Below are 22,336 nucleotides of genomic sequence, written 5' to 3'. Positions count from 1 at the left end.
TAGTGCTAACTTTCTGGTAAAAATGATATCAATACCTCAAAATAGGTTTTTTTTGTTTTGTTTTTAGTGAGAGAGACAGACAGGAATGGATAGACAGGAAGTGAGAGAGATGAGAAGCATCACCTCATAGTTGTGTCACCTTAGTTATTCATTGGTTACTTTCTCATATGTGCCTTGACTAGGGGGCTCCAGCTGAGCCAGTGACCCCCTGCTCAAGAGCAACCTTTGGGCTCAAGCCAGTGATCATGGGGTCATGTTTATGATCCCACACTCAAGTTGGTGGCCCTGCACTCAAGCTGGTGAGCCTGGGCTCAAGCCCGCGACTTCGGGGTTTTGAACCTGTGTCCTCAGCCTCCCAGGTCAATGTTTTATCTACTGCACCACCACCTGGTCAGGCTATAATAAATACTTTTAATAAAATGATAAGATGAGTAAATTCTTTGCTTTATTGGGAATGATTTTCCAGAGTTTTATTACATGATATTTTGAGATATTATAATAAGTGGGAAACTAAAAAAATTTTTTTTTAATTTGACACATTAGAAAATTCTAGTTTGTATCATTGTAAACTAAAATAATATCCTAAATTTCTGTTGAGTTGGACAAATTTTCTATTTTCAGGTTATTATTACTAGTATATCTTTTTATCTCCCCCAAAATTCCTGTTTTTGTCTTGGTTTTCATCCCTTTAAAAATTAATGAGAGCCCTGTCTGGATACCTTAGTTGGTTGGAGCATCATCCCAAAGCACAGAGACCGCTGGTTCAATCCCCAGTCAGGGCACATATAAGGGCAGATCGGAGTTCTTATCTCTCTCTCCCTTCCTCCCTCTCTCTCTCTCTCTCTCTCTCTCTCAAATCAATACAGTAAACATTGAAAGAAAGAAAGAGAACTGGAATTTTTTAAAAAATGGGAAATTTGAATGTACTTCCTTGTCACACCAAAAGTGTTAAGATGGTGATTTTAATGCTATGCATATTTTATTATAATTTTTAGAAAGAAAAATTAATGGGAGAAAATAATGCAGAAAACAAATTTATTCTAATAAACCATTTCCATTGGTGCTTTAGCTTTTTCTTCAGGTCAGTATTTGTCTAGGACTAAATCCCTCTAGCTGTTCCCATATAAGCACAACACTGATTGACATTTATTTTGTAGGATTGCTCAATCATGAGCTAGAGTAATTGGCTCATGATATTACCTGAAGTAATGATTTTGTGGAAAATAAGAAAACCAGAGAGAGCATATAAATTGCAAACAGAGAAAAAGAAAAAAGAAATCAGTGAGCTGATTTATAACTTACACAGTAAGGGCAACTTGTCTAAAGTAGTTGTAGTAACTGCTTAGTATTTGTAGCTTTATAAAACTCCTATTTTATAGATGATACATGTGAATCTTAGAGGAACTTTCCAAAGTCATACAGTTGGCAATGATAAACTTGATCTGGTTTTAACTAGTGGATGGTAACAGATTGTCGACCAGCATTCTTTCACTGTTCTGCCAGTTTACCTTGTAACTTTAGTAGATGTCACTATAGGTTTCTTCTTTAGATTCTTAACTTGAAAATGAAGATAATCAAGAGTTTGTTAGGTTTAATGAAATTATTTCTGTTGTACTTGCTGGTCTCAGAAAAAGGCACTAGAACATAGAAGATCTTGTGACCTATTTTTATTTTTTATCCTCTGTATAGACACTCCAGTACCTGTCTTGAGAAAATGTGATGTGAAGGATTCTCCACTTGAGCCAGATACATCCACACCTATGAAAAAGAAAAAGGGATGGCCAAAAGGCAAGAGCCGCAAACCAATCCACTGGAAGAAAAGACCTGGTCGCAAACCAGGATTTAAGTTGAATCGGGAAATCATACCCATTTCTACTCAAGAATGCATTGTTGAGCCCATTGTCCCCATTCCTAAACCTGGACGTAAACTCAAAATTCCAGAGAATGAAGAAACTGTTGAATCAAAAGATGACTTGCCTTTAACCGAAGAAAGGAAGGAAGAGGAGCAGATGAATATGGAAGCAGAAGAGGTTGAAGAGGGAGAAGAAGAGGATACAACCAGCAGTGAAGTGAGAGCAGCTTCTCCAGAGGATAGCAGCAACAGTCCTGACATGGAACTGAAAGAACCGGAGGTAGAGGAGGAAGAAGAGAAGCCCCGTGTCTCAGAAGAGCAGAGGCAGTCTGAGGAAGAGCAGCAAGAACTGGAAGAACAGGAACAAGAGGAGGAGGATGAAGTGGCTGCAGAGACAAATCAGAATGAAGACCATGATGCAGATGATGAAGATGATGGTCATCTAGAATCTACCAAGAAGAAAGAGCTAGAGGACCAGCCCGTTAGAGAAGATGTTAAGGAGGAGCCTGGTGGGCAGGAGTCTTTTTTAGATTCGACTATGCAGAGCAGTAGGGAGAATATAAAGGGTAAAGATGAAACAGAACCAGATTCTGAAGAGGAACAGACTTCCCAGGAAACATCTGTGGTGTCAGAGCATATGCCAGGGTCTGAGGATGATCATGAAGAAGATTCAAACTCTAAAGAAGAACTAATTGAGTTAAAAGAGGAAGATGAGATTCCCCATAGTGAACTGGATCTGGAAACGGTGCAAGCAGTGCAATCTTTGACTCAAGAAGAAAGCAATGAGCACGAGGGTGCCTACCAGGACTGTGAAGAGACCCTTGCAGCTTGTCAGACCCTGCAGAGTTACACTCAGGCTGATGAAGACCCTCAGATGTCCATGGTTGAAGACTGTCATGCTTCAGGACATAACAGTCCAATATCTTCTGTTCAGTCTCATCCCAGCCAGTCAGTGCGTTCAGTCAGCAGTCCCAATGTGCCTGCCCTCGAAAGTGGTTACACGCAGATCAGCCCAGAACAAGGATCCCTGTCCGCACCCTCTATGCAGAACATGGAGACCAGCCCCATGATGGATGTGCCTTCCGTATCAGACCACTCTCAGCAGGTGGTGGACAGTGGCTTCAGTGATCTGGGCAGCATTGAGAGCACCACAGAGAACTATGAGAACCCTAGCAGCTACGATTCCACAATGGGCGGCAGCATTTGTGGGAATAACTCTTCCCAGAGCAGCTGTTCCTATGGTGGGTTATCGTCCTCCAGCAGCCTCACCCAGAACAGTTGCGTTGTCACTCAGCAAATGGCAAACATGGGCAACAGCTGCAGCATGATGCAGCAGAACAATGTCCAGCCTGCTGCCAACTGCAACATCAAGTCACCTCAGAGTTGTGTGGTGGAGCGGCCTCCCAGTAACCAGCAGCCGCCGCAGCCACCACCGCAGCAGCAGCCGCAGCCGCAACCACAACAGCAGCAGCAGCCGCCACAGCAGCAACCAGCACCTCAGCCTCCACCGCCCCAGCAGCAGCCGCCGCCACCGCAGCAGCAGCAGCAGCAACAACAGCAGCCGCCGCCACCACCTCAGCCCCAGCAGCCTCAGCCTCTACCCCCCCCTCAACAGCAGCCGCCCCTGTCACAGTGTAGTATGAATAACAGTTTCACTCCAGCTCCGATGATCATGGAGATACCAGAATCTGGAAGCACTGGCAACATCAGTATCTATGAGAGGATCCCAGGGGATTTCGGAGCCGGCAGCTACTCTCAGCCGTCGGCCACCTTCAGTTTAGCCAAGTTGCAGCAGCTGACTAACACCATTATGGACCCCCATGCCATGCCTTATAGCCATTCTCCTGCTGTGACTTCCTATGCAACCAGTGTTTCTTTGTCTAACACAGGACTGGCTCAGCTAGCTCCATCTCACCCATTAGCTGGGACCCCTCAAGCACAAGCCACCATGACGCCGCCCCCAAACTTGGCATCCACCACCATGAACCTCACGTCACCTCTGCTACAGTGCAACATGTCTGCTACCAACATTGGCATTCCTCACACTCAGAGGTTGCAAGGGCAAATGCCAGTCAAGGGGCACATTTCCATCCGCTCCAAATCCGCACCACTGCCCTCTGCGGCTGCTCACCAGCAGCAGTTGTATGGCCGCAGCCCGCCAGCGGTTGCCATGCAGGCTGGCCCTCGTGCATTAGCTGTTCAGCGTGGCATGAACATGGGGGTTAATTTAATGCCAACCCCTGCCTATAATGTCAATTCCATGAATATGAACACCTTGAATGCCATGAACAGCTATCGAATGACACAGCCCATGATGAACAGCAGTTACCATAGTAACCCTGCCTACATGAACCAGACAGCACAGTATCCTATGCAGATGCAGATGGGGATGATGGGAAGCCAGGCCTATACCCAGCAGCCTATGCAGCCAAACCCTCATGGAAACATGATGTACACTGGCCCCTCCCATCACAGCTACATGAATGCTGCTGGTGTGCCCAAGCAGTCACTCAATGGACCTTACATGAGAAGATGAGCAAGATGAACTTGCAATTAAAAACTTAAATATATATAAATAAAGGAACCTTTTATACTGACAAACCAGAGAAAAATGGACCTTTTTTTCCAGTTAAAATATTGCTGTAGATTTAGAGGAATTTTTCTTTGGTTTATTTTATTTTTTAGAAAAAACTGGTCTTCTCTTTTTTGGGGGTTCATTTTGTTCTGGGTTTTGGTTTTCTTCATAATCTTGAACATTTTACAATAGAACTCATCTAAAAATGGATTTGGGGATAGGGGAAACATGCACAAAAATCTTTTCATAATTAAAAAGAGCCTTACTTTCTTTACACACCACATGGACAGAATTTGTGTAAAAGTGAAATATCTTTATTTTATTTGAAGATGTATGTTTCCCCTCACTGTTTGCAGCTCCCAGTGTTGTCATTTTTAAATGTTATATATACATCTCGAGGGTTAACCAGACCCTCTCCTCCAAACCCAACCTTTCATTTCCTACTTCATTCCAGCAGGAGGCACTTACGGGAGACTCGGGCGGGGACATGGAGAACAACCCAAGCTCCTTAAACTTATTATTATTGTTAATATTATTATTATTATTATTAATAAAGTGAAGCAGGAAAATGCTTCTCCTTTTAAAATCCCCTCCACTCCCTACACACACACACACACACACACACACACACACACACCCTCTTGAAACCTTTCCCCAAGAATGTTTCTTTATAGATAGACTTCATTGAAATGTTTGTCTTTCTTAAATCAAGTGTAATATAATTTTTTTTACTATTCACACTCAGCACTCAGAGACACAAAAATACTGTAAGTCTCAATTAACAGCAGAATCTCAGAGGAAAGCTGTTTGCAATCCTAATTTAGCTTTGGAGGAATAGAGATGGTCAGTTAACAATCAAAAAGAGGAAATTAACCTCTTGTTTTTCACCACTTGGTGAATCAGCCATAATACCCATATTCCACACAGCCTCTTGTTTTTAGTATGTACTTTGAGATGCTAAGGGTCTTGATTCTTGAGCCTTTGACTCTGATTAAACTCAAACAGTAGTTCTCAGTGATTAGCCTCTTAACATTCTTAACAGTGTTGGTAGATGACTGTACATTTCAGTGATTTGAAAATAGCTGACAAACCTTTGACACTGTTTATGTTGGAAGAGATGACACAGAATGTGTGTCGTAAGGGAGATCATGGTGTGAGTTTTATAGCTACTTAAATGATACATACCTCTAGTCTTCATTTGTCTTTTGAGATCCCGAGTTCGTCCCCCGTGAATCAGTGCAGCAGCTGCTCACCTGTGAGTGGCTAAAAGGAAGAGGGATAAATCAACCACCAGCAATAGTAGGGCAAATCTGGACAGCAGGGTTTTAGCAGGCTCCTATGTTGTTCCAGTTTCATTTTCTTCTCGTGTGCAGCCAGTTTGCCCATTCTCTTCCTGTTACTTGCTCCAGGGATAGCTAAAAAAAATTTTTTTATATATATATATATACTCCATCATTAGAAGATGGAAACTATTATACCACTTGGTATGTGCAGTCAAATATCCAAAAAGGGGAAGTACTGCTTAAGAAATGTCTGTAAGCGTTAAATACTCCTTTATTTGTACATTTTATATAGATAAATTTTTGAAGTACTAATTAGGCAAATTTTTTCAAATGCACAGGTTTGTTGGGGTTTTTTTTTTTAATATACTTTAATTGACTTCCTCAATTAAATGTGTTAGGTAGAAAAAGGCAGAACACATCTTAACCGCTGTCAATTCTGAGCATGTGCAAGGCTGCATAGGACCCAGTTTCTCTGTATATACTATTCCAGTTCTCAGTCATTTATGTAGAAAGTGCACTGTGCTGCCCTCTCCCTACATCTTCAGCTATGTCATTGCTTCCTGGTTGGGGTGGGGGTGGGGTGGGTCGGGAGGGAAGTATATTGGGAGGAGGGTGGGCCAAGGCAGTAGGAGAAGCTATTGAAATGAGGGCCGTGAATTCAGTTTCTGTTGGTTTGCGGTTGTGTTTGGTTTTGTTTCTTTCTTTAAAAAAAATAATTCAATCGGGCAGCTCCCTTTTTCCACAAGCCTTTTTGTGACTGTAGAACTATTGTAGAGAAAATGTTCTTTTCTATATTATAAAAGAAATTATCCAACACAGTAATATTGGTACCTGTCATTTTTTCACTTCTGTTTTAAAAAAAAATGTATTTTTAGCAAAATAACTTGGGTAATCTTCTAAAAAAAGAAATTTAAAAACTCACTGTTAGTGACTTTGATGCCTTTTAAAATAAGAGCTTTTTCATTTCATTCCATCTTTAAAATTTTTTATCTTTGTTGTAGAATATTAAAAACTATTTTAAGAAAGATAAAAATTCTCTTTAAAGAGATCTCTAGAGTGTGTGAATAGAGCTCCAGATGCCTCTAAAAGCCGCATGTACAAATGAAGCTAACTAAGTCTATTCCTGTCTGTTTATATTTGCTTTTCCTGTTTTGTAACCTCTTTGTACTTTGTTCATGGTGACTTGTAAGCTAAGGGGAAGGGGTGCCTAGATGCCTTTGTATTTCTCCATGTCATGCGCTCCTGGGCCAGTTGGTCTCCCTTCCTCTCCTTGTATGTAATATCACTTTTTTTTCCCCCTTTCTAGCAAGTACTTTCAAAAGAACTCTGTACATTTTAACATAAAAAATAAATTATGTTGAGCCATTTTGGATGTCTGTCTTGCATGTGGAGTTTTTCTCTGAAATATTTCAAACTAATTCTTTTTCTACAGACAGAGTATTTTCATGTTCTTCTTTATATAGCAAGTTTGAGTTCATAACCTTTGCCTTGAAATTCAGTTTTCAAATATATACATGTGTTTAAATGCCAACAATACAGATTGTTTTTTCTTTTCCAAAAAAAAAAAAATGATATTATAAGCTCATTTTGGATTTTTTTAGGCAAATTCATTTAAAAACTTTGTGAAGGACTGTGATTCACCCAACCATAGAAAGGAAATACAACTGCATTGACAAGTAGCTGATCATGTAATCTAGGAAATTTTGCCACAAATCAAGGTCCTGAATATTGAAGATCTTTTCTGACTTACTGTACTTGCCTCTTATCATTTAGAATTTTGGATATAAGACAAACTCCCAGAAAATTGGATTTAACTTAGGAAAGCTGACAGCTACTTGGGGTAGAGAGGTGAAGCGGGTACAAGTATTAGTAATCTACAAACTATCTGCTGCTCTTTCACACTAATTTGGGAAGTGTACATAAATAATATCTATAGCAGACATTTGTTCTAAACCTCATGCCTTTCAAGTTGTAGGGCGTAAAGCTGTCATCCAGAGAGGAAATGGTCTGTCTCTCTTGATCTCTTTGCTGGCGTAAGTAACCATTGTTTGGACCCAAGACTCTGTCATGGTACTAGGCACTCATCAGTGGGTTGTCTCAAACACACTTACCTTTGCTACTGCACATTACCTGTTTAAGTGAATTCAACAGACAGCAATTTTGGCTTTTCTACAAAGGAGATAATATGACCAAAGAATATATTATATTCATTAGGTTTCTTCTAAGTGTTAACATCCCCACTATATTTATATTATTACATTTAAAATATGATTTGAATAATATTCCATTTATAGCCAACTCTGCAGTGAGTAGAGGAGCTCTCATTTCTTTATTGTCCACCCTCTGGCTTTCTCACTCGGATCAGAAGATGGTGTGGGAGAAAGTGGTAATATGCTTGATGAATGTGTAAATCGCTGAGACTTGCCATGCATTAGTAACTAGGTTGGCAGGAATCATATTCCTACAAGGTCTATCTGAACATGGCTTTCTGTGTAGCGTGATGGCAAGTGTGCATTCACTGAAAGCCAGAGTCTGTCTGGTCAATTCTGGCTCTTAAGGTTCTGCCTGTTCCCATCTGGGCAGTGTGTGGTGGTTTTTGTCTTTCCTCTTGTCTTTTCAGAATGTACAAGATATGGGTCGATGATGATAATGGAAAGGCATAGTGAAAAGAAAAGAACTGTCCTTGTTGGCAGAATAGAGTAAGCAGGGTTATGACAAGTGTGTGAGGGAGGGAAGAGCACCATATCCTGGATGTGACTTTAAAGAAATCTAAAAAGGCAAGCAACACGATTCTGCAAGTGAACTCAAGACCATGTAGAGTAACCTTTTTTTTTTTTTTTTTTTTAATGTTAGCTAATGTCTGGAATTCTTGAGCATGGCCATTCAATTAAAAGCCAACAATCCCCAGAACAAAACCCAACTCATTTCTTAATAAACCCCTGTTAAGGGCTAGGATGGGTTTGTTATGTAAGTTGGTGTGGTTACATAATGCAGCACAGTCCCATAGATTTTCTTTCCAGAGTGACAGCCACAAATTTAACTTAATTGAGATTCCTTGCTATATCAATAGGAGCCTAAATATTGATATACAGATTACATAAAACCTCAAAAGTGGCAGGTAGGTGTAATTTTTGCTTGAAATAAGGAAAGCCCTTGAGTATGATGGATTTTGGTTTTTTGAGGTCTTTTAAAGCATGATGCAGGGAATTGTTTTCCAGCAACTTTTTTTTTTTTTTTTAGCTAGGGGAAGAGAAAGAAAGGGACAGACAGAAAGGGAGAGAGATAAGAAGCACTAACTCATAGTTGTAGCACCTTAGTTCATTGATTGCTTTCTCATATGTGCCTTGATGAGTGGACTCCCAACTAAGCCAGGGACCTCTTGCTCAAGCCAGCAACCTTGGGCTCAAGCCAGCAACTTTGGGGTCATGTCTGTGATCCCACGCTCAAGCTGGTGAGCCTGTGCTCAACCGAGTAAGCTTGCTCTCAAGCTGGCAACCTCGGGGTTTCGACCCTGGGTTCTCAGATGTCCCAGGCCAATGCTCTATCCACTGTGCCATTGCCTGGTCAGGCTGTTTTCCAGCAACTTATGAATAAACTTTTTGAGTGTGAGATATATTCCTGTTAGCAAGAAAAAAATGTTCTAACATTTAACTCTACTAAATAGATATTTCTGAAAGCCACATTTAAGCAACATTCAAAACAATATTAAATGTTCTCTGGGATGATGTGTTCATTTTTAACTAACCATTTTTAGTTATAGATGCACAAGATGAGCACGCACAGACAAGCAGATGAACTGAGGAGGCAAGCTAACTGCCTGTGCTTAAAGTATAGAACTCGAGTGCTAGAGTAGATCATTGGGATTTCTATGAATATGCATTGAAAAATTGACATTTGGTTAATGTTAGGAGACACAAGCCATTCAGATTACCTCTCAAGTTATTTAAATTGGCTTTAACAGAGCTTTTTGGGCTCCAGAATCTTATATTTTTGAAAAAATTTAAATAAACATTTTAATTGGTATCCTAAGTCTCTTGTGAACAAAGTAAAGAAAAACATTCATATATAAAATTTCTTTGCTATGACCCATGTACAAAGAAGTTCTTTTGTGTGTGTGTAAGAGAGACAGACAGGAAGGGAGAGAAAGATGACAAGCATAAATACTTTGTTGTGGCACCTTAGTGCTTTCTCATATGTGCCTTGACTGGGGGGCTACAGCAGAGCAGAGTGACCCCTTATGCCAGCGACCTTGGGCTCAAGCCAGCAGCTTTGGGGTCATGTCTATGATCCCACACTCAAGACAGTAACCCCGTACTCAAGCCAGTGAGCCCACACGCAAGCCAGATGAACTCGCACTCAACCCAGTGACCTTGGGGTTTTGAACCTGGGTCCTCTGCATCACAGTCTGATGCTCTATCTACAGCATCACTGCCTGGTCAGGCAAGAAGTTCTAATTGTTGAACTGATGTATTACATTTTTAAAAATTGAATGGTTGATTTAAATATATTTTTATTTTTAAGATTTTATTTATTGATTTGAGAGAGAGAAACTCAGAGGGGAACAGGAAGCATCAACTTAAAAACAGCTGCTTCTCGTATGTATCTTGACAGAGCAAACCTGGGGTTTTGAACCGGTGGCTGCAGCATTCCAGGTCAATGCTTTATCCACACGCCACCACAGGTCAGGCAATTTAAATTTCTTTTTATTTTATTTATTTATTTATTTTTGTATTTTTTTTCTGAAGCTGGAAACGGGGAGAGACAGTCAGACAGACTCCCACATACGCCCGACCGGGATCCACCCGGCTCTGCCTACCAGGGGGTGATGCTCTGCCCCTCTGGGGCATCGCTCTGTTGCCACCAGAGCCACTCTAGCGCCTGAGACAGAGGCCAAGGAGCCATCCCCAGCGCCCGGGCCATCTTTGCTCCAATGGAGCCTCGGCTGTGGGAGGGGAAAAGAGAGACAGGAAGGAGAGAGGGAGGGGTGGAGAAACAGATGGGCGCTTCTCCTGTGTGCCCTGTCCGGGAATCGAACCCGGGACTTCTGCACGCCAGGCCGACACTCTACCACTGAGCCAACCGGCCAGGGCCTAAATTTCTCTTTAAAAGAAGGTTAAGAAAAGCAGTCGTATAGTCAATTATGTCAAAATGATTGAATTTGATCATAGTTTTACAGAGAAAATGAAAACAGTTATATATTGATTAGAAGACATTGCTGGCTTTACTAAAAGGCAAGGACCTCTTGCAAAGTAGAATATATTACTTTTGTTTAAGGAAAATAACTAGAATTGACTAGAACTCCTAACTAGACATTCCCAAGGGGTTCTTGATTGAAAGCTGTAATCTGAAAACTGAGTTATATGGATTGTTGCAAGAACAACTTTAGAGAGCCAAGGAAATAATTCCGTTAAAAATTACAAAGCAAAATAAACCCAAACCAGCCACCACAGCCTCTCTCTTCAGTTATTTCATTAGGGTTCCCAGCCTGTGGAACATCTCTTGTCAAGCTGCTCCCTCTTCCTTGGAGTACAGCTGTCTTCAGCTGGCTCCTGCCCAAGCTGCCTCGCTCTGCAGGTCCAGGCATCATGAGAAGATGTGAACACGCCCAGAGAAGAAGGGGGACATCTTTTATTATGCCCTTTTTTATTGTGAAAATAGAGTACATACAGAGTACACAAAACATGTACAGCTTAATGAACCTGTACAAAGTTAATATCTCCGTAAAAAAATCAATCAGTTTAAAAAATAAAACAGCAGCCTAGAAATCCTCCATCCTGACTGTGTAAGCCCTTTCTAATCACTATCTTCTCTCCCAACTAAAGATTATCACCCGACTTATGTGGTAAATACTTTCTTTGGTTTTTAAAAAATGTTTTACTACCTAGGTGTGCATTCTTAAACACCAGAGTTTCAATTTTTCTGGATTTGAACTTTTAGAAATGGAATCATTTGTTTTGCCTCTTGCTTCCTTCAACCTGATGTGAGATTTGCTCATTATGTTGCCTTTCCTATAGTTCATTTATTTTCATGCTGTATAATATTCTTTTATAGGACCACCTGACTGGTGGTGGCACAGTGGATAGAACGTTGACCTAGGATGCTGAGGTCCCAGGTTTGAAACCACAGGGTCACCAGCTTGACCACAGGCTCACTTGGTTTGAGCACAAGCTCACCAACTTGAGCTCAGGGTCACCAGCTTGAGTGTGGGATCATCAATATGACCCCATGGTCGCTGGCTTGAAGCACATGATCACTTGCTTGAACCCAAGGTCACTGGCTTGAGCAAGGGGTCATTGGCTTGGCTGGAGCAACCATCTGTCCCCCCCATCAAGGCAAGTATGAGAAGCAGACAGTGAACAACTAAAGTGCTACAACTACAAGTTGATGCTTCTCTTTTTCCCTTCCTCCCTCCCTCCCTCTCTCTCTCACAAAAAAAAAAACCATTCTGTTATAGGACTATACTATAATATATTTATACATTCTAAAGTTGACATAGATTTAGGCTGTTTCCAATTTGGTTTGCTACAACGATACTGCTATATTTAATCCTGTGTAGGTCTTCTGTGCACATTAGCAGACATTTTCTTAGCAGATTCCTGGAAAGAGATTTGCTGGGTGATAGGGGAGGTGTAACTTCAACTGTTCTAGATAGTGCCAAAGCATTTCAAAAGTAACCATACCACTTTTTTTTTCTCATGCCAGCAGTATATGAGAGTTTCTGTTATTATACATTCTCTTCAATATTTGGTATTTTCAATCATTTTAATTTTTGTCAATCCTGTGAATATGTTGTGGAAACTCCTTGTGGTTATATTTTGCATTTTTCTGATTAACAATGGGTTTGAGCACCTTTCATATGTTTATTGGCTATTTGAAATTCCAATTTTGTAAAGTGTTCAAATCTTTTGTCTGTATTACTATTTTTTTCTTATTGCTTTGTAGGAGTACTTTATACATTCTGGAGGAGTCTTCTCTCAGTTACATTTATTATACATATCTTCTCTCATTCTGTAACTTGCCCTTTTGCTTTCTTAACGGTGCCTTTGGTGAACAGAATTCTTAATGTTACCCAGTTCAATACTTTCCTTTATGGGTAGTGCCTTTCCTGCCTGGATTAAGAAGTCTTTTTCTACCCTGAAATTATAATAGCATTCTCTGTAAAACCATTTGTAACAGCTTCATTGTTTTGCTACATAGTTTTTAATATATCTGGAATTTTGTTCCTAGCAGGAGTCAGGGGACCAGTTTCTTTTTCTTTCCATACAGTCCTAACATCACTTATTTTTTCTCCACTGCTCTACATCAAGTATTCCTTTCTGCATAGGTCTCGCTCTGGACTATTTATTCTGGTTTATTGATTTGTATATTTATCCTGTCTTAATTACTGTAGTTTTATGAAAAAGTCTTGATATTAAGTAATATAAGTCCTCCTATTTTTCTTCTTCATGAGTGGTAGAATGTATTTTTTTAGAATTAGCTTATTAGATTCCTAAAAAAATCCTGTTGACATTTTATTGTGATTCCATTGATCCTTTAAATCAGTTTGGCAAAAAATTACATCTTAACAGTATTGACCTCCCCATTCATTGACAATCAATGATGCCTTCTGTCAACATTTTTTAATTTGATGTTTGCATAGAGATTCTATACTTTATGACTTTTTCTTGGGTATTTACTTTTTTTTTTTTTTTTTTTTGTATTTTTCTGAAGCTGGAAACGGGGAGAGACAGTCAGACAGACTCCCGCATGCGGCCGACCGGGATCCACCCGGCACGCCCACCATGGGGCGAAGCTCTGCCCACCAGGGGGCGATGCTCTGCCCCTCTGGGGGGTCGCTCTGCCGCAACTAGAGCCACTCTAGCGCCTGGGGCAAAGGCCAAGGAGCCATCCCCAGCGCCCGGGCCATCTTTGCTCCAATGGAGCCTTGGCTGCAGGAGGGGAAGAGAGAGACAGAGAGGAAGGGGGGGGTGGAGAAGCAAATGGGCGCTTCTCCTATGTGCCCTGGCTGGGAATCGAGCCCGGGTCCCCCGCACGCCAGGCCGACGCTCTACCGTTGAGCCAACCGGCCAGGGCCTACTATTTTTGAAACTATTAAAATGTTAACTTTTTTTAAGTAAGAGGAGGGGAAATAGACTCCTGCATGTGCCCCAACTGGGATCCACCTGGCAACCCCCGTCTGGGACCAATGCTCGAATCAACCGAGCTATCCTTAATGCCTGAGGCTTACGCTGGCTTGAACCAATCGAGCCACTGGCTGCAAGAGGGGAAGAGAGAGAGAAGGAGAGAGGAAGGGGAAGAAAAGCAGATGGTTACTTCTCATGTGTGCTCTGAGCAGGGATTAAACCTGGGATGTCTGCCTGCCAGGCCGACGTTCTATCCACTGAGCCGACTGACCAGGGACAAAAATGTTTAAAATTTTTTATATTCATTTTATTTCTGACATACAGAAATATCAGTGATTTTTTTTTGTATGTTAGTCTTATATCTAGTAACCTTTTTAAATTCAATAATGCTAATAATTTCTCTACAGATTTTTGGATTACTTACCTATATTATAATATAATCTCTAACAATGATAGTTTTATTTCTTCCTTTCCAAATTTTATACCTTTTTTCTTTTTCTGATTGTATAGCACTAGTTAGATCTTGAGCAAAATGTTGAATTGAAGTAGTAAGTGCAGGCAGCAGACTCTTAATCAGATGGATGATTCATTCAATTCCTAGTTTTTAAAGAATTTTCATCATAATAGATATTGAATTTTATCAAATGCTTTTCTACATCTCTTAAGAATTCACATGATTTCTTCTCCTCTAATCTGTCAATGTGGCCAAAATGTTGATTGCTTTTCTAATACTAAACCAATATTTTAAAAAATATGTGGGTAAATTTAAGTGATTATACACGCACATGTATATATATATAATTAAAATACAAGATGACAACTTTGTGTGTTCCTAACACATAATAGAATTAAAGTGTTTTAATGTCTTTACATTGTCTTGATTAATATTAGCTATTGCTAAATTAAGAATGCATATTTTAATTTCCAGGGGAAGCACAGAAAGAATACAAGCAGTGTATAACTTCCAAAACAATATAAAGGGGAAATGGGATGTTAAAATGTAATAATCTCAAAGAATAGAACAAAGGAGAGAAAAAGCACAGGCAAATGGGTTAAGTAAGTAAATAAATAAATAGACAAACCCAAATACGTCAGTAATTAAATTACTGCTAAATGAATGAAATATTCTATTTAAAAGACAAAGAATGTTAGGAGAAAAAGAACTCTAAAAATCTTATTAGGCCTGACCTGTGGTGGCGCAGTGGATAAAGCGTCGACCTGGAACACTGAGGTTGCCAGTTCGAAACCCTGGCTTGCCTGGTCAAGGCACATATGGGAGTTGATGCTTCCTGCTCCTCCCTCCTTCTTTCTCTTTCCCTTTCTCTCTCTCTCTCTCTCTCTCTCTCTCTCTCTCTCTCTCTCTCCTCTCTGAAAAATTGAATAAAATCTTAAAAAATATATATATATATAGTTTTATTAAAAATCTTATTATATGCTGTTTATAAGAGAAATGGCAAAAAAAAAGATACCAAAATTTTTAAATAAAAAAGTAGAAAAAGATATGTCAGGAAATTACTAACCCAAAGTAGGCTACTATATATTAATATGAGACAAAATAGAATTTAAAGCAAAAGGAGAGGGAAAGACAGGAAGGGAGAGAGATGAGAAGCATCAATTCTTCGTTGCAGCACCTTAGTTGTTCATTGATTGCTTTCTCATATGTGCCTTGACCGGGGCTACAGCAGAGCGAGTGACCCCTTGCTCAAGCCAATGACCTTGGGTTCAATCTGGTGAGCCTTGCTCAAACCAGATGAGCCCACGCTCAAGCTGGCAACCTCGGGTTTTGAACCTGGGTCCTCTGTGTCCCAGTTCAATGCTTATCCACTGCACCACCACCTAGTCAGACAAGAGAGTTATTTAATAATGGTAAAGTTTTAATTCAGCAGTATGATATAGAAATTCTAAATTTATATACACTTATTAACATGATTCCAAAATATAAAGCTAAAAAGAGCAGACTAATAAGAAACATAATCTATAGTCATAGTGGGAGATATTTTCTTTTAAAATTATTAATAAAGTTTATTTATTAGAGCAGTTTTATATTTAATTTAATTTAATTTTTAAATTTAATTTTAATTTTAGAGAGAGAGACAGAGAGACAGACAGGAAAGGAGAGAGATGAGAAGCATTCACTTTAATTGTTCATTGATTGCTTTCTCACATGTACCTTGTTGGGGGGGGGCACTACAACAGAGTGAGTGACTCCTTGCTCAAGCCAGCAACCTTGGGCTTTAAGCCAGCAACCTTGGGCTCAAGCCAGTGAGCATGGGGTCATGTCTATGATCCCATACTCACGCCAGCAACCCCACACACAAACCAGGAGCCTGCTCTCAAGCTGCTGAGTGTGTGCTCAAGCTGGTGACCTCAGGGCTTCAAACTCAGGTCCTCAGCATCCCAAGTTGATGTTCTATCCACTGCTTACCACTGGTCAGTCAGTATTCTTCATCTTATCTTTATCATTTACTCCATCTTGGAGAGGTTCTATAACCCACCCCATCATTCTTTTAATATTATTTTTGTAAATGATAACTACAGATAAACAGCCTGTTTGCTTAAGAATTCTAGGAACTAAGTTCAAAAGAACCAGACTCCACCATTAAGATATTCCAGCTTTGGGAGATTTGCTGACCAGTTATCTGAACAGACTGCACTGGCTTGCACATAGTCCCCTCAATAGAAAATTCTCAACCTTCTTCTTTTAATTCCTTTGTTCTGTTTTTTTTCTTCTTTCTTTCGCCTTATAAAAACTTCTGCCCATGTCCAATTGTTAAGATGGTTTTAGTTGCCTGACCAGGCAGTGGCGCAATGGACAAAGCATTGGACTGGGGATGCAGAGGACCCAGGTTCAATACCCTGAGGTCGTCGGCTTGAGCTTGGAGTCACCAGCTTGAGTGCAGGGTCACTGTCTTGAAGCCCAATGTCACTAACTTGAGCCCAAGGTGCTGGCTTGAGCAAGGGGTCACTCGCTCTGCTGTAGCCCCCTGGTCAAGGCACATATGAGAAAGTAGTCAATGAACAACTAAGGAGCTGCAACAAAGAATTGATGCTTTTCATTTCTCTTGCTTCTTGTCTGTCTGTCCCTATCTGTCCCTCTCTCTGTCTCTATCACACACACGCACACGCGCGCGCGCACACACACACACGGTTTTAGCGATGTGAGTCCACCATCTTTTCAAGCTGCTGACTCTTCAATACACCTGCTTTCCTTCCACCAGCCCTTGTCTCACAATTATTGGCTTTTGAGCAGCAGGCAGCAGAAGCTGGGTTCAGTATCAGTCTGTGCATGATGAATATGGGGATTGCCTTATTGTTTTTATTTCATTTTTCATTTTATTTCTGTTTAAAGGCTACACAGTTTTCTATTGTATGGACATGTTTCCATTATGCTTGTAGGCTAACTCAAACACTTTTTTTACTTTTTACTCTGGCTACTACATTTTTTCCTGCTCAGTGGCTAGATTTTCTCTGTGTGGGGCTATGTAATAGACATGCTCACTAAGCAATTGAAGGAATGAAGTGACCTCTGCCTGTGAAATCTTTTAAATTCTGTGGCCCTAGGAAAAAAAATAATAATAAATTCTGTGGCCCTAAATCTCCCTAGCCTGCTTTTATTCTGCTGCTTCTCACTTTCTTTTCTTGTTCATTTCTTTCTTCTGTCCTATTTGGCTTCCTACTTCCTTTCTTCTGAAATGTCTTCAAGGTGATGGCTTGCTCCCCACACTTTCATCTTCCCTGGCCTTGACTTCTTTCTTTACTCAGGCTGCCTGTTTACCCTGAAGTGTCTTTTAACTTTTGCTCAATTAGAAACCAAACCTAACCTACATTTAAAGTTAAACAAAATACTTACAGTTTAACAGCTTGCATATAGATGCCTTTTAAACTCTTCATGTTGTAATATTTTCCCTTTCTTTCTTTCTTCCTTTTTTTCTTTCTTTCTCTCTCTCTCTCTCTCTCTCTCTCTCTCTCTCTCTCTCTCCCTCCCTCCCTCCCTCTTTCTTTCTTTCTTTCTTTCTTTCTTTCTTTCTTTCTTTCTTTCCTTTTGGAATACATCTGGCAAACCCCCTATAGGATGATACTCTCAACACCATTTTGGGTATTGCTCCATTGCTCAGCAACCAAGCTATTTTTGGGGCCTGAGGCAGAGGCCACAGAGCCATCCTCAGCACCAGAGGCCATCTCACTTGAATCAATTGAGCCATGGCTGTGGGAAGAGGAGAGAGAGAGAGAAGGGAGGTATGGAGAAGCAGATGGTCACTTTTGTGTGCCCTGACTGGGAATTGAACCCAGGACTTCCACATGCCAGGCTGGTGCTCTACCACTGAGCCAACTGGCCAGGGCCTAAATATTTCTATAGATGTCTACATTTAAATTATTGGGCAATTATGGGGATTTCATGATGGCAGTAGAGCAGGCGGACATTTCAACTGCCACCTCCCAGAAGCAAATTGGATTACAACAAAATTTAAGAACAACCATCTTGACAAACCAACTTTGGACTAAATGAAGAGTAGGCTATAACCAAGGATCACAGGAAAAGCTACACTGAGACTGGTAGAAAGGGCAGAGATGTGAAAAGGGTTGCCCCTCTCCCAAGAGCAAATGACAACAGAGGGTCTGAGGGGACTCTCACCACGGGGAGGTTCACCCTGAGAAGGGAAAGTCCTAAACCCTAGGTCTGTGCCCCAGCCTAGAGCACCAGAGCCTAGAAGAGGTGCCCTCACAGCATTTGGTGGTGAAAAGAGCCAAGGTTTCTGCCTGTGAGAAAGAGCTGGAGCTCTCAGAGACTCAGGCTCTGTCTTAAAGGGCCAGTGCAGAAAATCTCATTCACAGCCACTTACCTGGGGCTCTGGTGGAGGGAGGGCTGAGAGGACTGGAGTTGCGTGACGAGAGTGTGAAGTTGGTGGCCTAGGGAGAAACACTGTGGGGGACGGCCACTGGAACTCCTGAGATGAGTTGTTTTTCAATATTACAGTTGCCATCTTTCTTAAGTAGAGCAGTCCCTTTTGGTAGAGCAGCAGCCTGGGTGAAAGCAACCACGCCACCCTCAGGAGTTTCTCCTGCCCCACCCTATGGAGACTGGGCCATTCTGAGAAGTAAACTAGGAAGCAGGGGGTGAGTCAGTGACTCAGTTTTCTGGTGTTGAGGCCAGAGCTTCCTCCCCGCCATGCTCCCAAGATTATGACTAGTGCTTCCGCCCCATGGTAGATTCGGTAGAAACTGTCCAGACTGTGGGAAGACCACATCTGAGTCTCAGAGGCCACACTCACCAGACTCCTGGGACCACACCCTACTGAAGTCTATGCAAAATGTCTGGACAGACACCTGGGGCTGAGGAGCAGGAGCCACACCCACCACCCTTCCTAATCCCTGAATTGTCCCAGGCTCTAGACTCTATGAGGGTTTTTTATTTCAGTGGCCAAGACCAATAAGCAGCCAGCAGACAGAGGATGCAGGAAGCGAAGCTCAGGGAACCTTGGCCTTTTGCTGACCTTCCCCCAGGGCCAGTGTGAGTAAAAGCCAGCCTACATGTGTGGCTTGATATTTCCATGTGCACATGGGCCCAACAGAGGCAACCACGAACTCTGGATTGCTTGTAGCTCCAAGAAAGTTGCTGAGGGCCAGTCAGGGGCAGTGTCCCCTACTGGTCTGTGAAGGTCCCCTCCAGGGAGGCCCAGGGCCAGCACATCCAGGAGCCAGTTGTGAAGAGCATTGGTTCAGAACCTAATGGCCCTTGCTGGCAGTGTGTCCTAAGGGAGGGTTTATTGGACACCAGGCCCAGCTGAGGCAAGTTCTGCTTTCTGTGGTCAGCACCAGCACAGTGGCTCATGCACATTGGATAGGGTAGAACTTACAGACAGACAGCCCAAGTCCCAGATATCCTGCCCTCCTGGGTTAGGTCCCACAGGGGAAAGGGAGAGAGGCTTGGAGCACGGACATTCAAGGTATAGGTTTCCTCAGCCTATTGTTTTGTCTGGTCAAGGGGCTTAGCACCTTTTTGGGGGGAGAGCATAGTCAGCCCCAAGGGAGGATTCTCTCAGTCTTCCTCACTGAGACCAGGGGCTCCCCAACTGGAAGAACTTATGCAAAGGGACTGCCTCCCCCCCCCCAGCCTGAACCTGCTGCTCATCTTGCTGGGGAGAAATAAAATTGGAGTATCCAACAATGTTTGAGGGATTAGGCTCTGGAGTAGGGGCCACTTTCCCCATACTGAGCTCCTGACCAAGACATCCCTGAAGTAGGGGGTTCCACTAATGTATTCCCAACTTCAGCTGCCCTAACCCCCCAACCCTTGCTAGAGGGGTTGGTTGGGTGAGGCCAGTCTGAGCCCACACTACAGTCTTTCTACAGAAGACTGTTGGAAGACCAAGCAGCTGCAAGAGGAGGTGAAGCAGCTGAAAAGTGGAGGCAACTCTTATAGAGCTTGGGGTTTTTATGAAGCTGCTGTCATCTCTAAGCAGGAGGAAGCTGATCCTTATACACAGGTTGGCCCCTCCTACACTACCCAGGCAGAACACAGTCACAAACAGCAAACAGAGCAGTAGATCCAGACAAGTAGCCCACAGCAGTTACAAACAGTGGCTGACACCAACCCAAGAAGACCCAGAACCAACACAACCAGTAGTGGGTCACAGACCATACCAATGCTAGACTCAGATAGCTACACAAGCAGCATGCCCGAAGGAGGAGTCCAGCAGGCACCAGACACTGGAGAATAAACATTCCCAACATGACATACACTCCACAGTGTCTAATACACATGATCAAGGTTGACCCCTAGAGGCAGCCAGCCTGAAGGAATAACCCCACCCAAGAAAGAGTCAACTACATTCAATACTCATACAATAGGAGAGTAAATATTACCCTCAAGAAGCATTCCTAGAGCGAGGAACTCAGGTGGCCTGGAGATCAGTACCATTGAGCCCATCTTCCTCATAAAGATGCTACAACAAATTTCAAAGTCAGAGCAGAGCTACCTAATACACAGACAAAATTAGCAGTCAAGGAAACATGACCCAAATGAATCAACAAGAGAAATCTCCAGAAAAAGAACTAAACAAAATGAAAGTAACCAAACTACCAGATGCAGAGTTTAAAATAATGGTTATTAGGATGCTCAAGGATCTTAGAGCAACAATGGATGATCACAATGAGAACTTATTCTTTTAAATTTATTCATTTCAGAGAGAAAAGTGAGAGAGGGAGAGAAGGGGGGAGGAGCAGGAAGCACCAACTCCATCATGTGCCTTGACCAGGTAAGCCCAGGGTTTCAAATCAGTGGCCTCAGTGTTCCAGGTTGATGCTTTTTATCCACTGCACCACCACAGGTCAACACAATGAGAACTTAAACAAAGAGATAGCAAGCATCAAAAAGGACATTGAAATCATAAAAAAGAACCAGTCAGAAATGACAAATACAATATCAGAAATGAAGACTGTATTAGAAGGAATCAGCAGCAGGCTGGATGAAGCAGAAGATTGAATCAGCAATTTAGAGGACAAGATAAATGTAAGCACAGAAGTAGAGCAGCAAAAAGAAAAGAGGCTCAAAAGGACTGAGAAGAGAATGAACAAAGGATAGAGAACTTGTTTGAAGAAATTATAGCTGAAAACTTCCATAAATTGATGAAGGAAAAAGTCACACAAGTTCAAGAAGCACAGAGAGTCCCATTAAAGATGAATCCAAGGAGGCCTACACCAAGACACATCATAATTAAAATGCCAAAGTTAAGAGACAAAGAAAGAAGCCTGACCAGGTGGTGGTGCAGTAGATAGAGCATCGGCCTGGAACACAGAGGACCCAGGTTCAAAACCCTGAGGTCACCAGCTTGAGCACAAGCTCATCCAGCTTGAATGTAGGCTCACCAGCTTGAGTGCAAGGTTACTGGCTTGAACTTGGAATAATAGACATGACCCCATGGTCACTGGCTTGAGTCCAATGGTCTCTGAAGTCTAAGGTTGCTGGCTTGAGCAAGACATCACTGGCTCTGCTGGAGTCCCCCAGTCAAGGGACATATAGGAAAACAATCAATGAACAATGCTTTTCATCTCTTTCCCTTCCTGCCTGTCTGCCCTCCCCCACTCAAAAAATAAAAAAAGAGAGAAAGACAAAGAAAGAACACTAAAGGCTGCAAGATAGAAGCAGTTAATTACCTACAGAGGAGCCTCCATAAGAATGACATCTGACTTCTCAACAGAAACACTTCAGGCCAGAAGAGATTGGCAAGAAATAGTCAAAGTGATTCAAATCAAGAATCTATAACCAAGACTACTTTATCCAGCAAGGCTATCATTTAAAATTGAAGGAGAAATAAAAAGCTTCCCAGACAAAAAAAAAAAGGCTCAAGGAATTCATTACAACCAAACCAGTACTGCAAGAAATGTTAAGGGGCCTGCTATAAAAAGAGCAAAGGAAAAAATAAATAGAGAGAAAGAGGATTGTAGGTTTAAAGAATAAAATGGCAATAAATAAGTACATATCAATAATGACCTTAAATGAATT

At 41.7% G+C, this 22,336-nt stretch overlaps 1 protein-coding gene across 3 annotated transcripts in view; it reads left to right on the top strand.

Moving 5' to 3' along the window:
• The window catches only part of KAT6A (lysine acetyltransferase 6A), a 134,290-nt gene extending 128,022 nt beyond the window's left edge, over window positions 1–6,268 (top strand). For all 3 annotated transcript variants that reach the window (XM_066237413.1, XM_066237411.1, XM_066237412.1), the window contains one exon: window positions 1,690–6,268. In XM_066237413.1, coding sequence (XP_066093510.1) covers window positions 1,690–4,388 — 2,699 coding nt within the window. In that variant the 3' untranslated portion in view covers window positions 4,389–6,268. The remainder of the gene's footprint in view (window positions 1–1,689) is intronic.
• The last annotated feature ends 16,068 nt before the right edge of the window (window positions 6,269–22,336 follow it).

Source organism: Saccopteryx bilineata, chromosome 6 (assembly GCF_036850765.1).
Source record: "Saccopteryx bilineata isolate mSacBil1 chromosome 6, mSacBil1_pri_phased_curated, whole genome shotgun sequence".
Taxonomy (NCBI): domain Eukaryota; kingdom Metazoa; phylum Chordata; class Mammalia; order Chiroptera; family Emballonuridae; genus Saccopteryx; species Saccopteryx bilineata.
The sequence above is the reverse complement of the archived record's forward strand: the minus strand, read 5'-3'. Positions and strand labels throughout refer to the sequence as shown.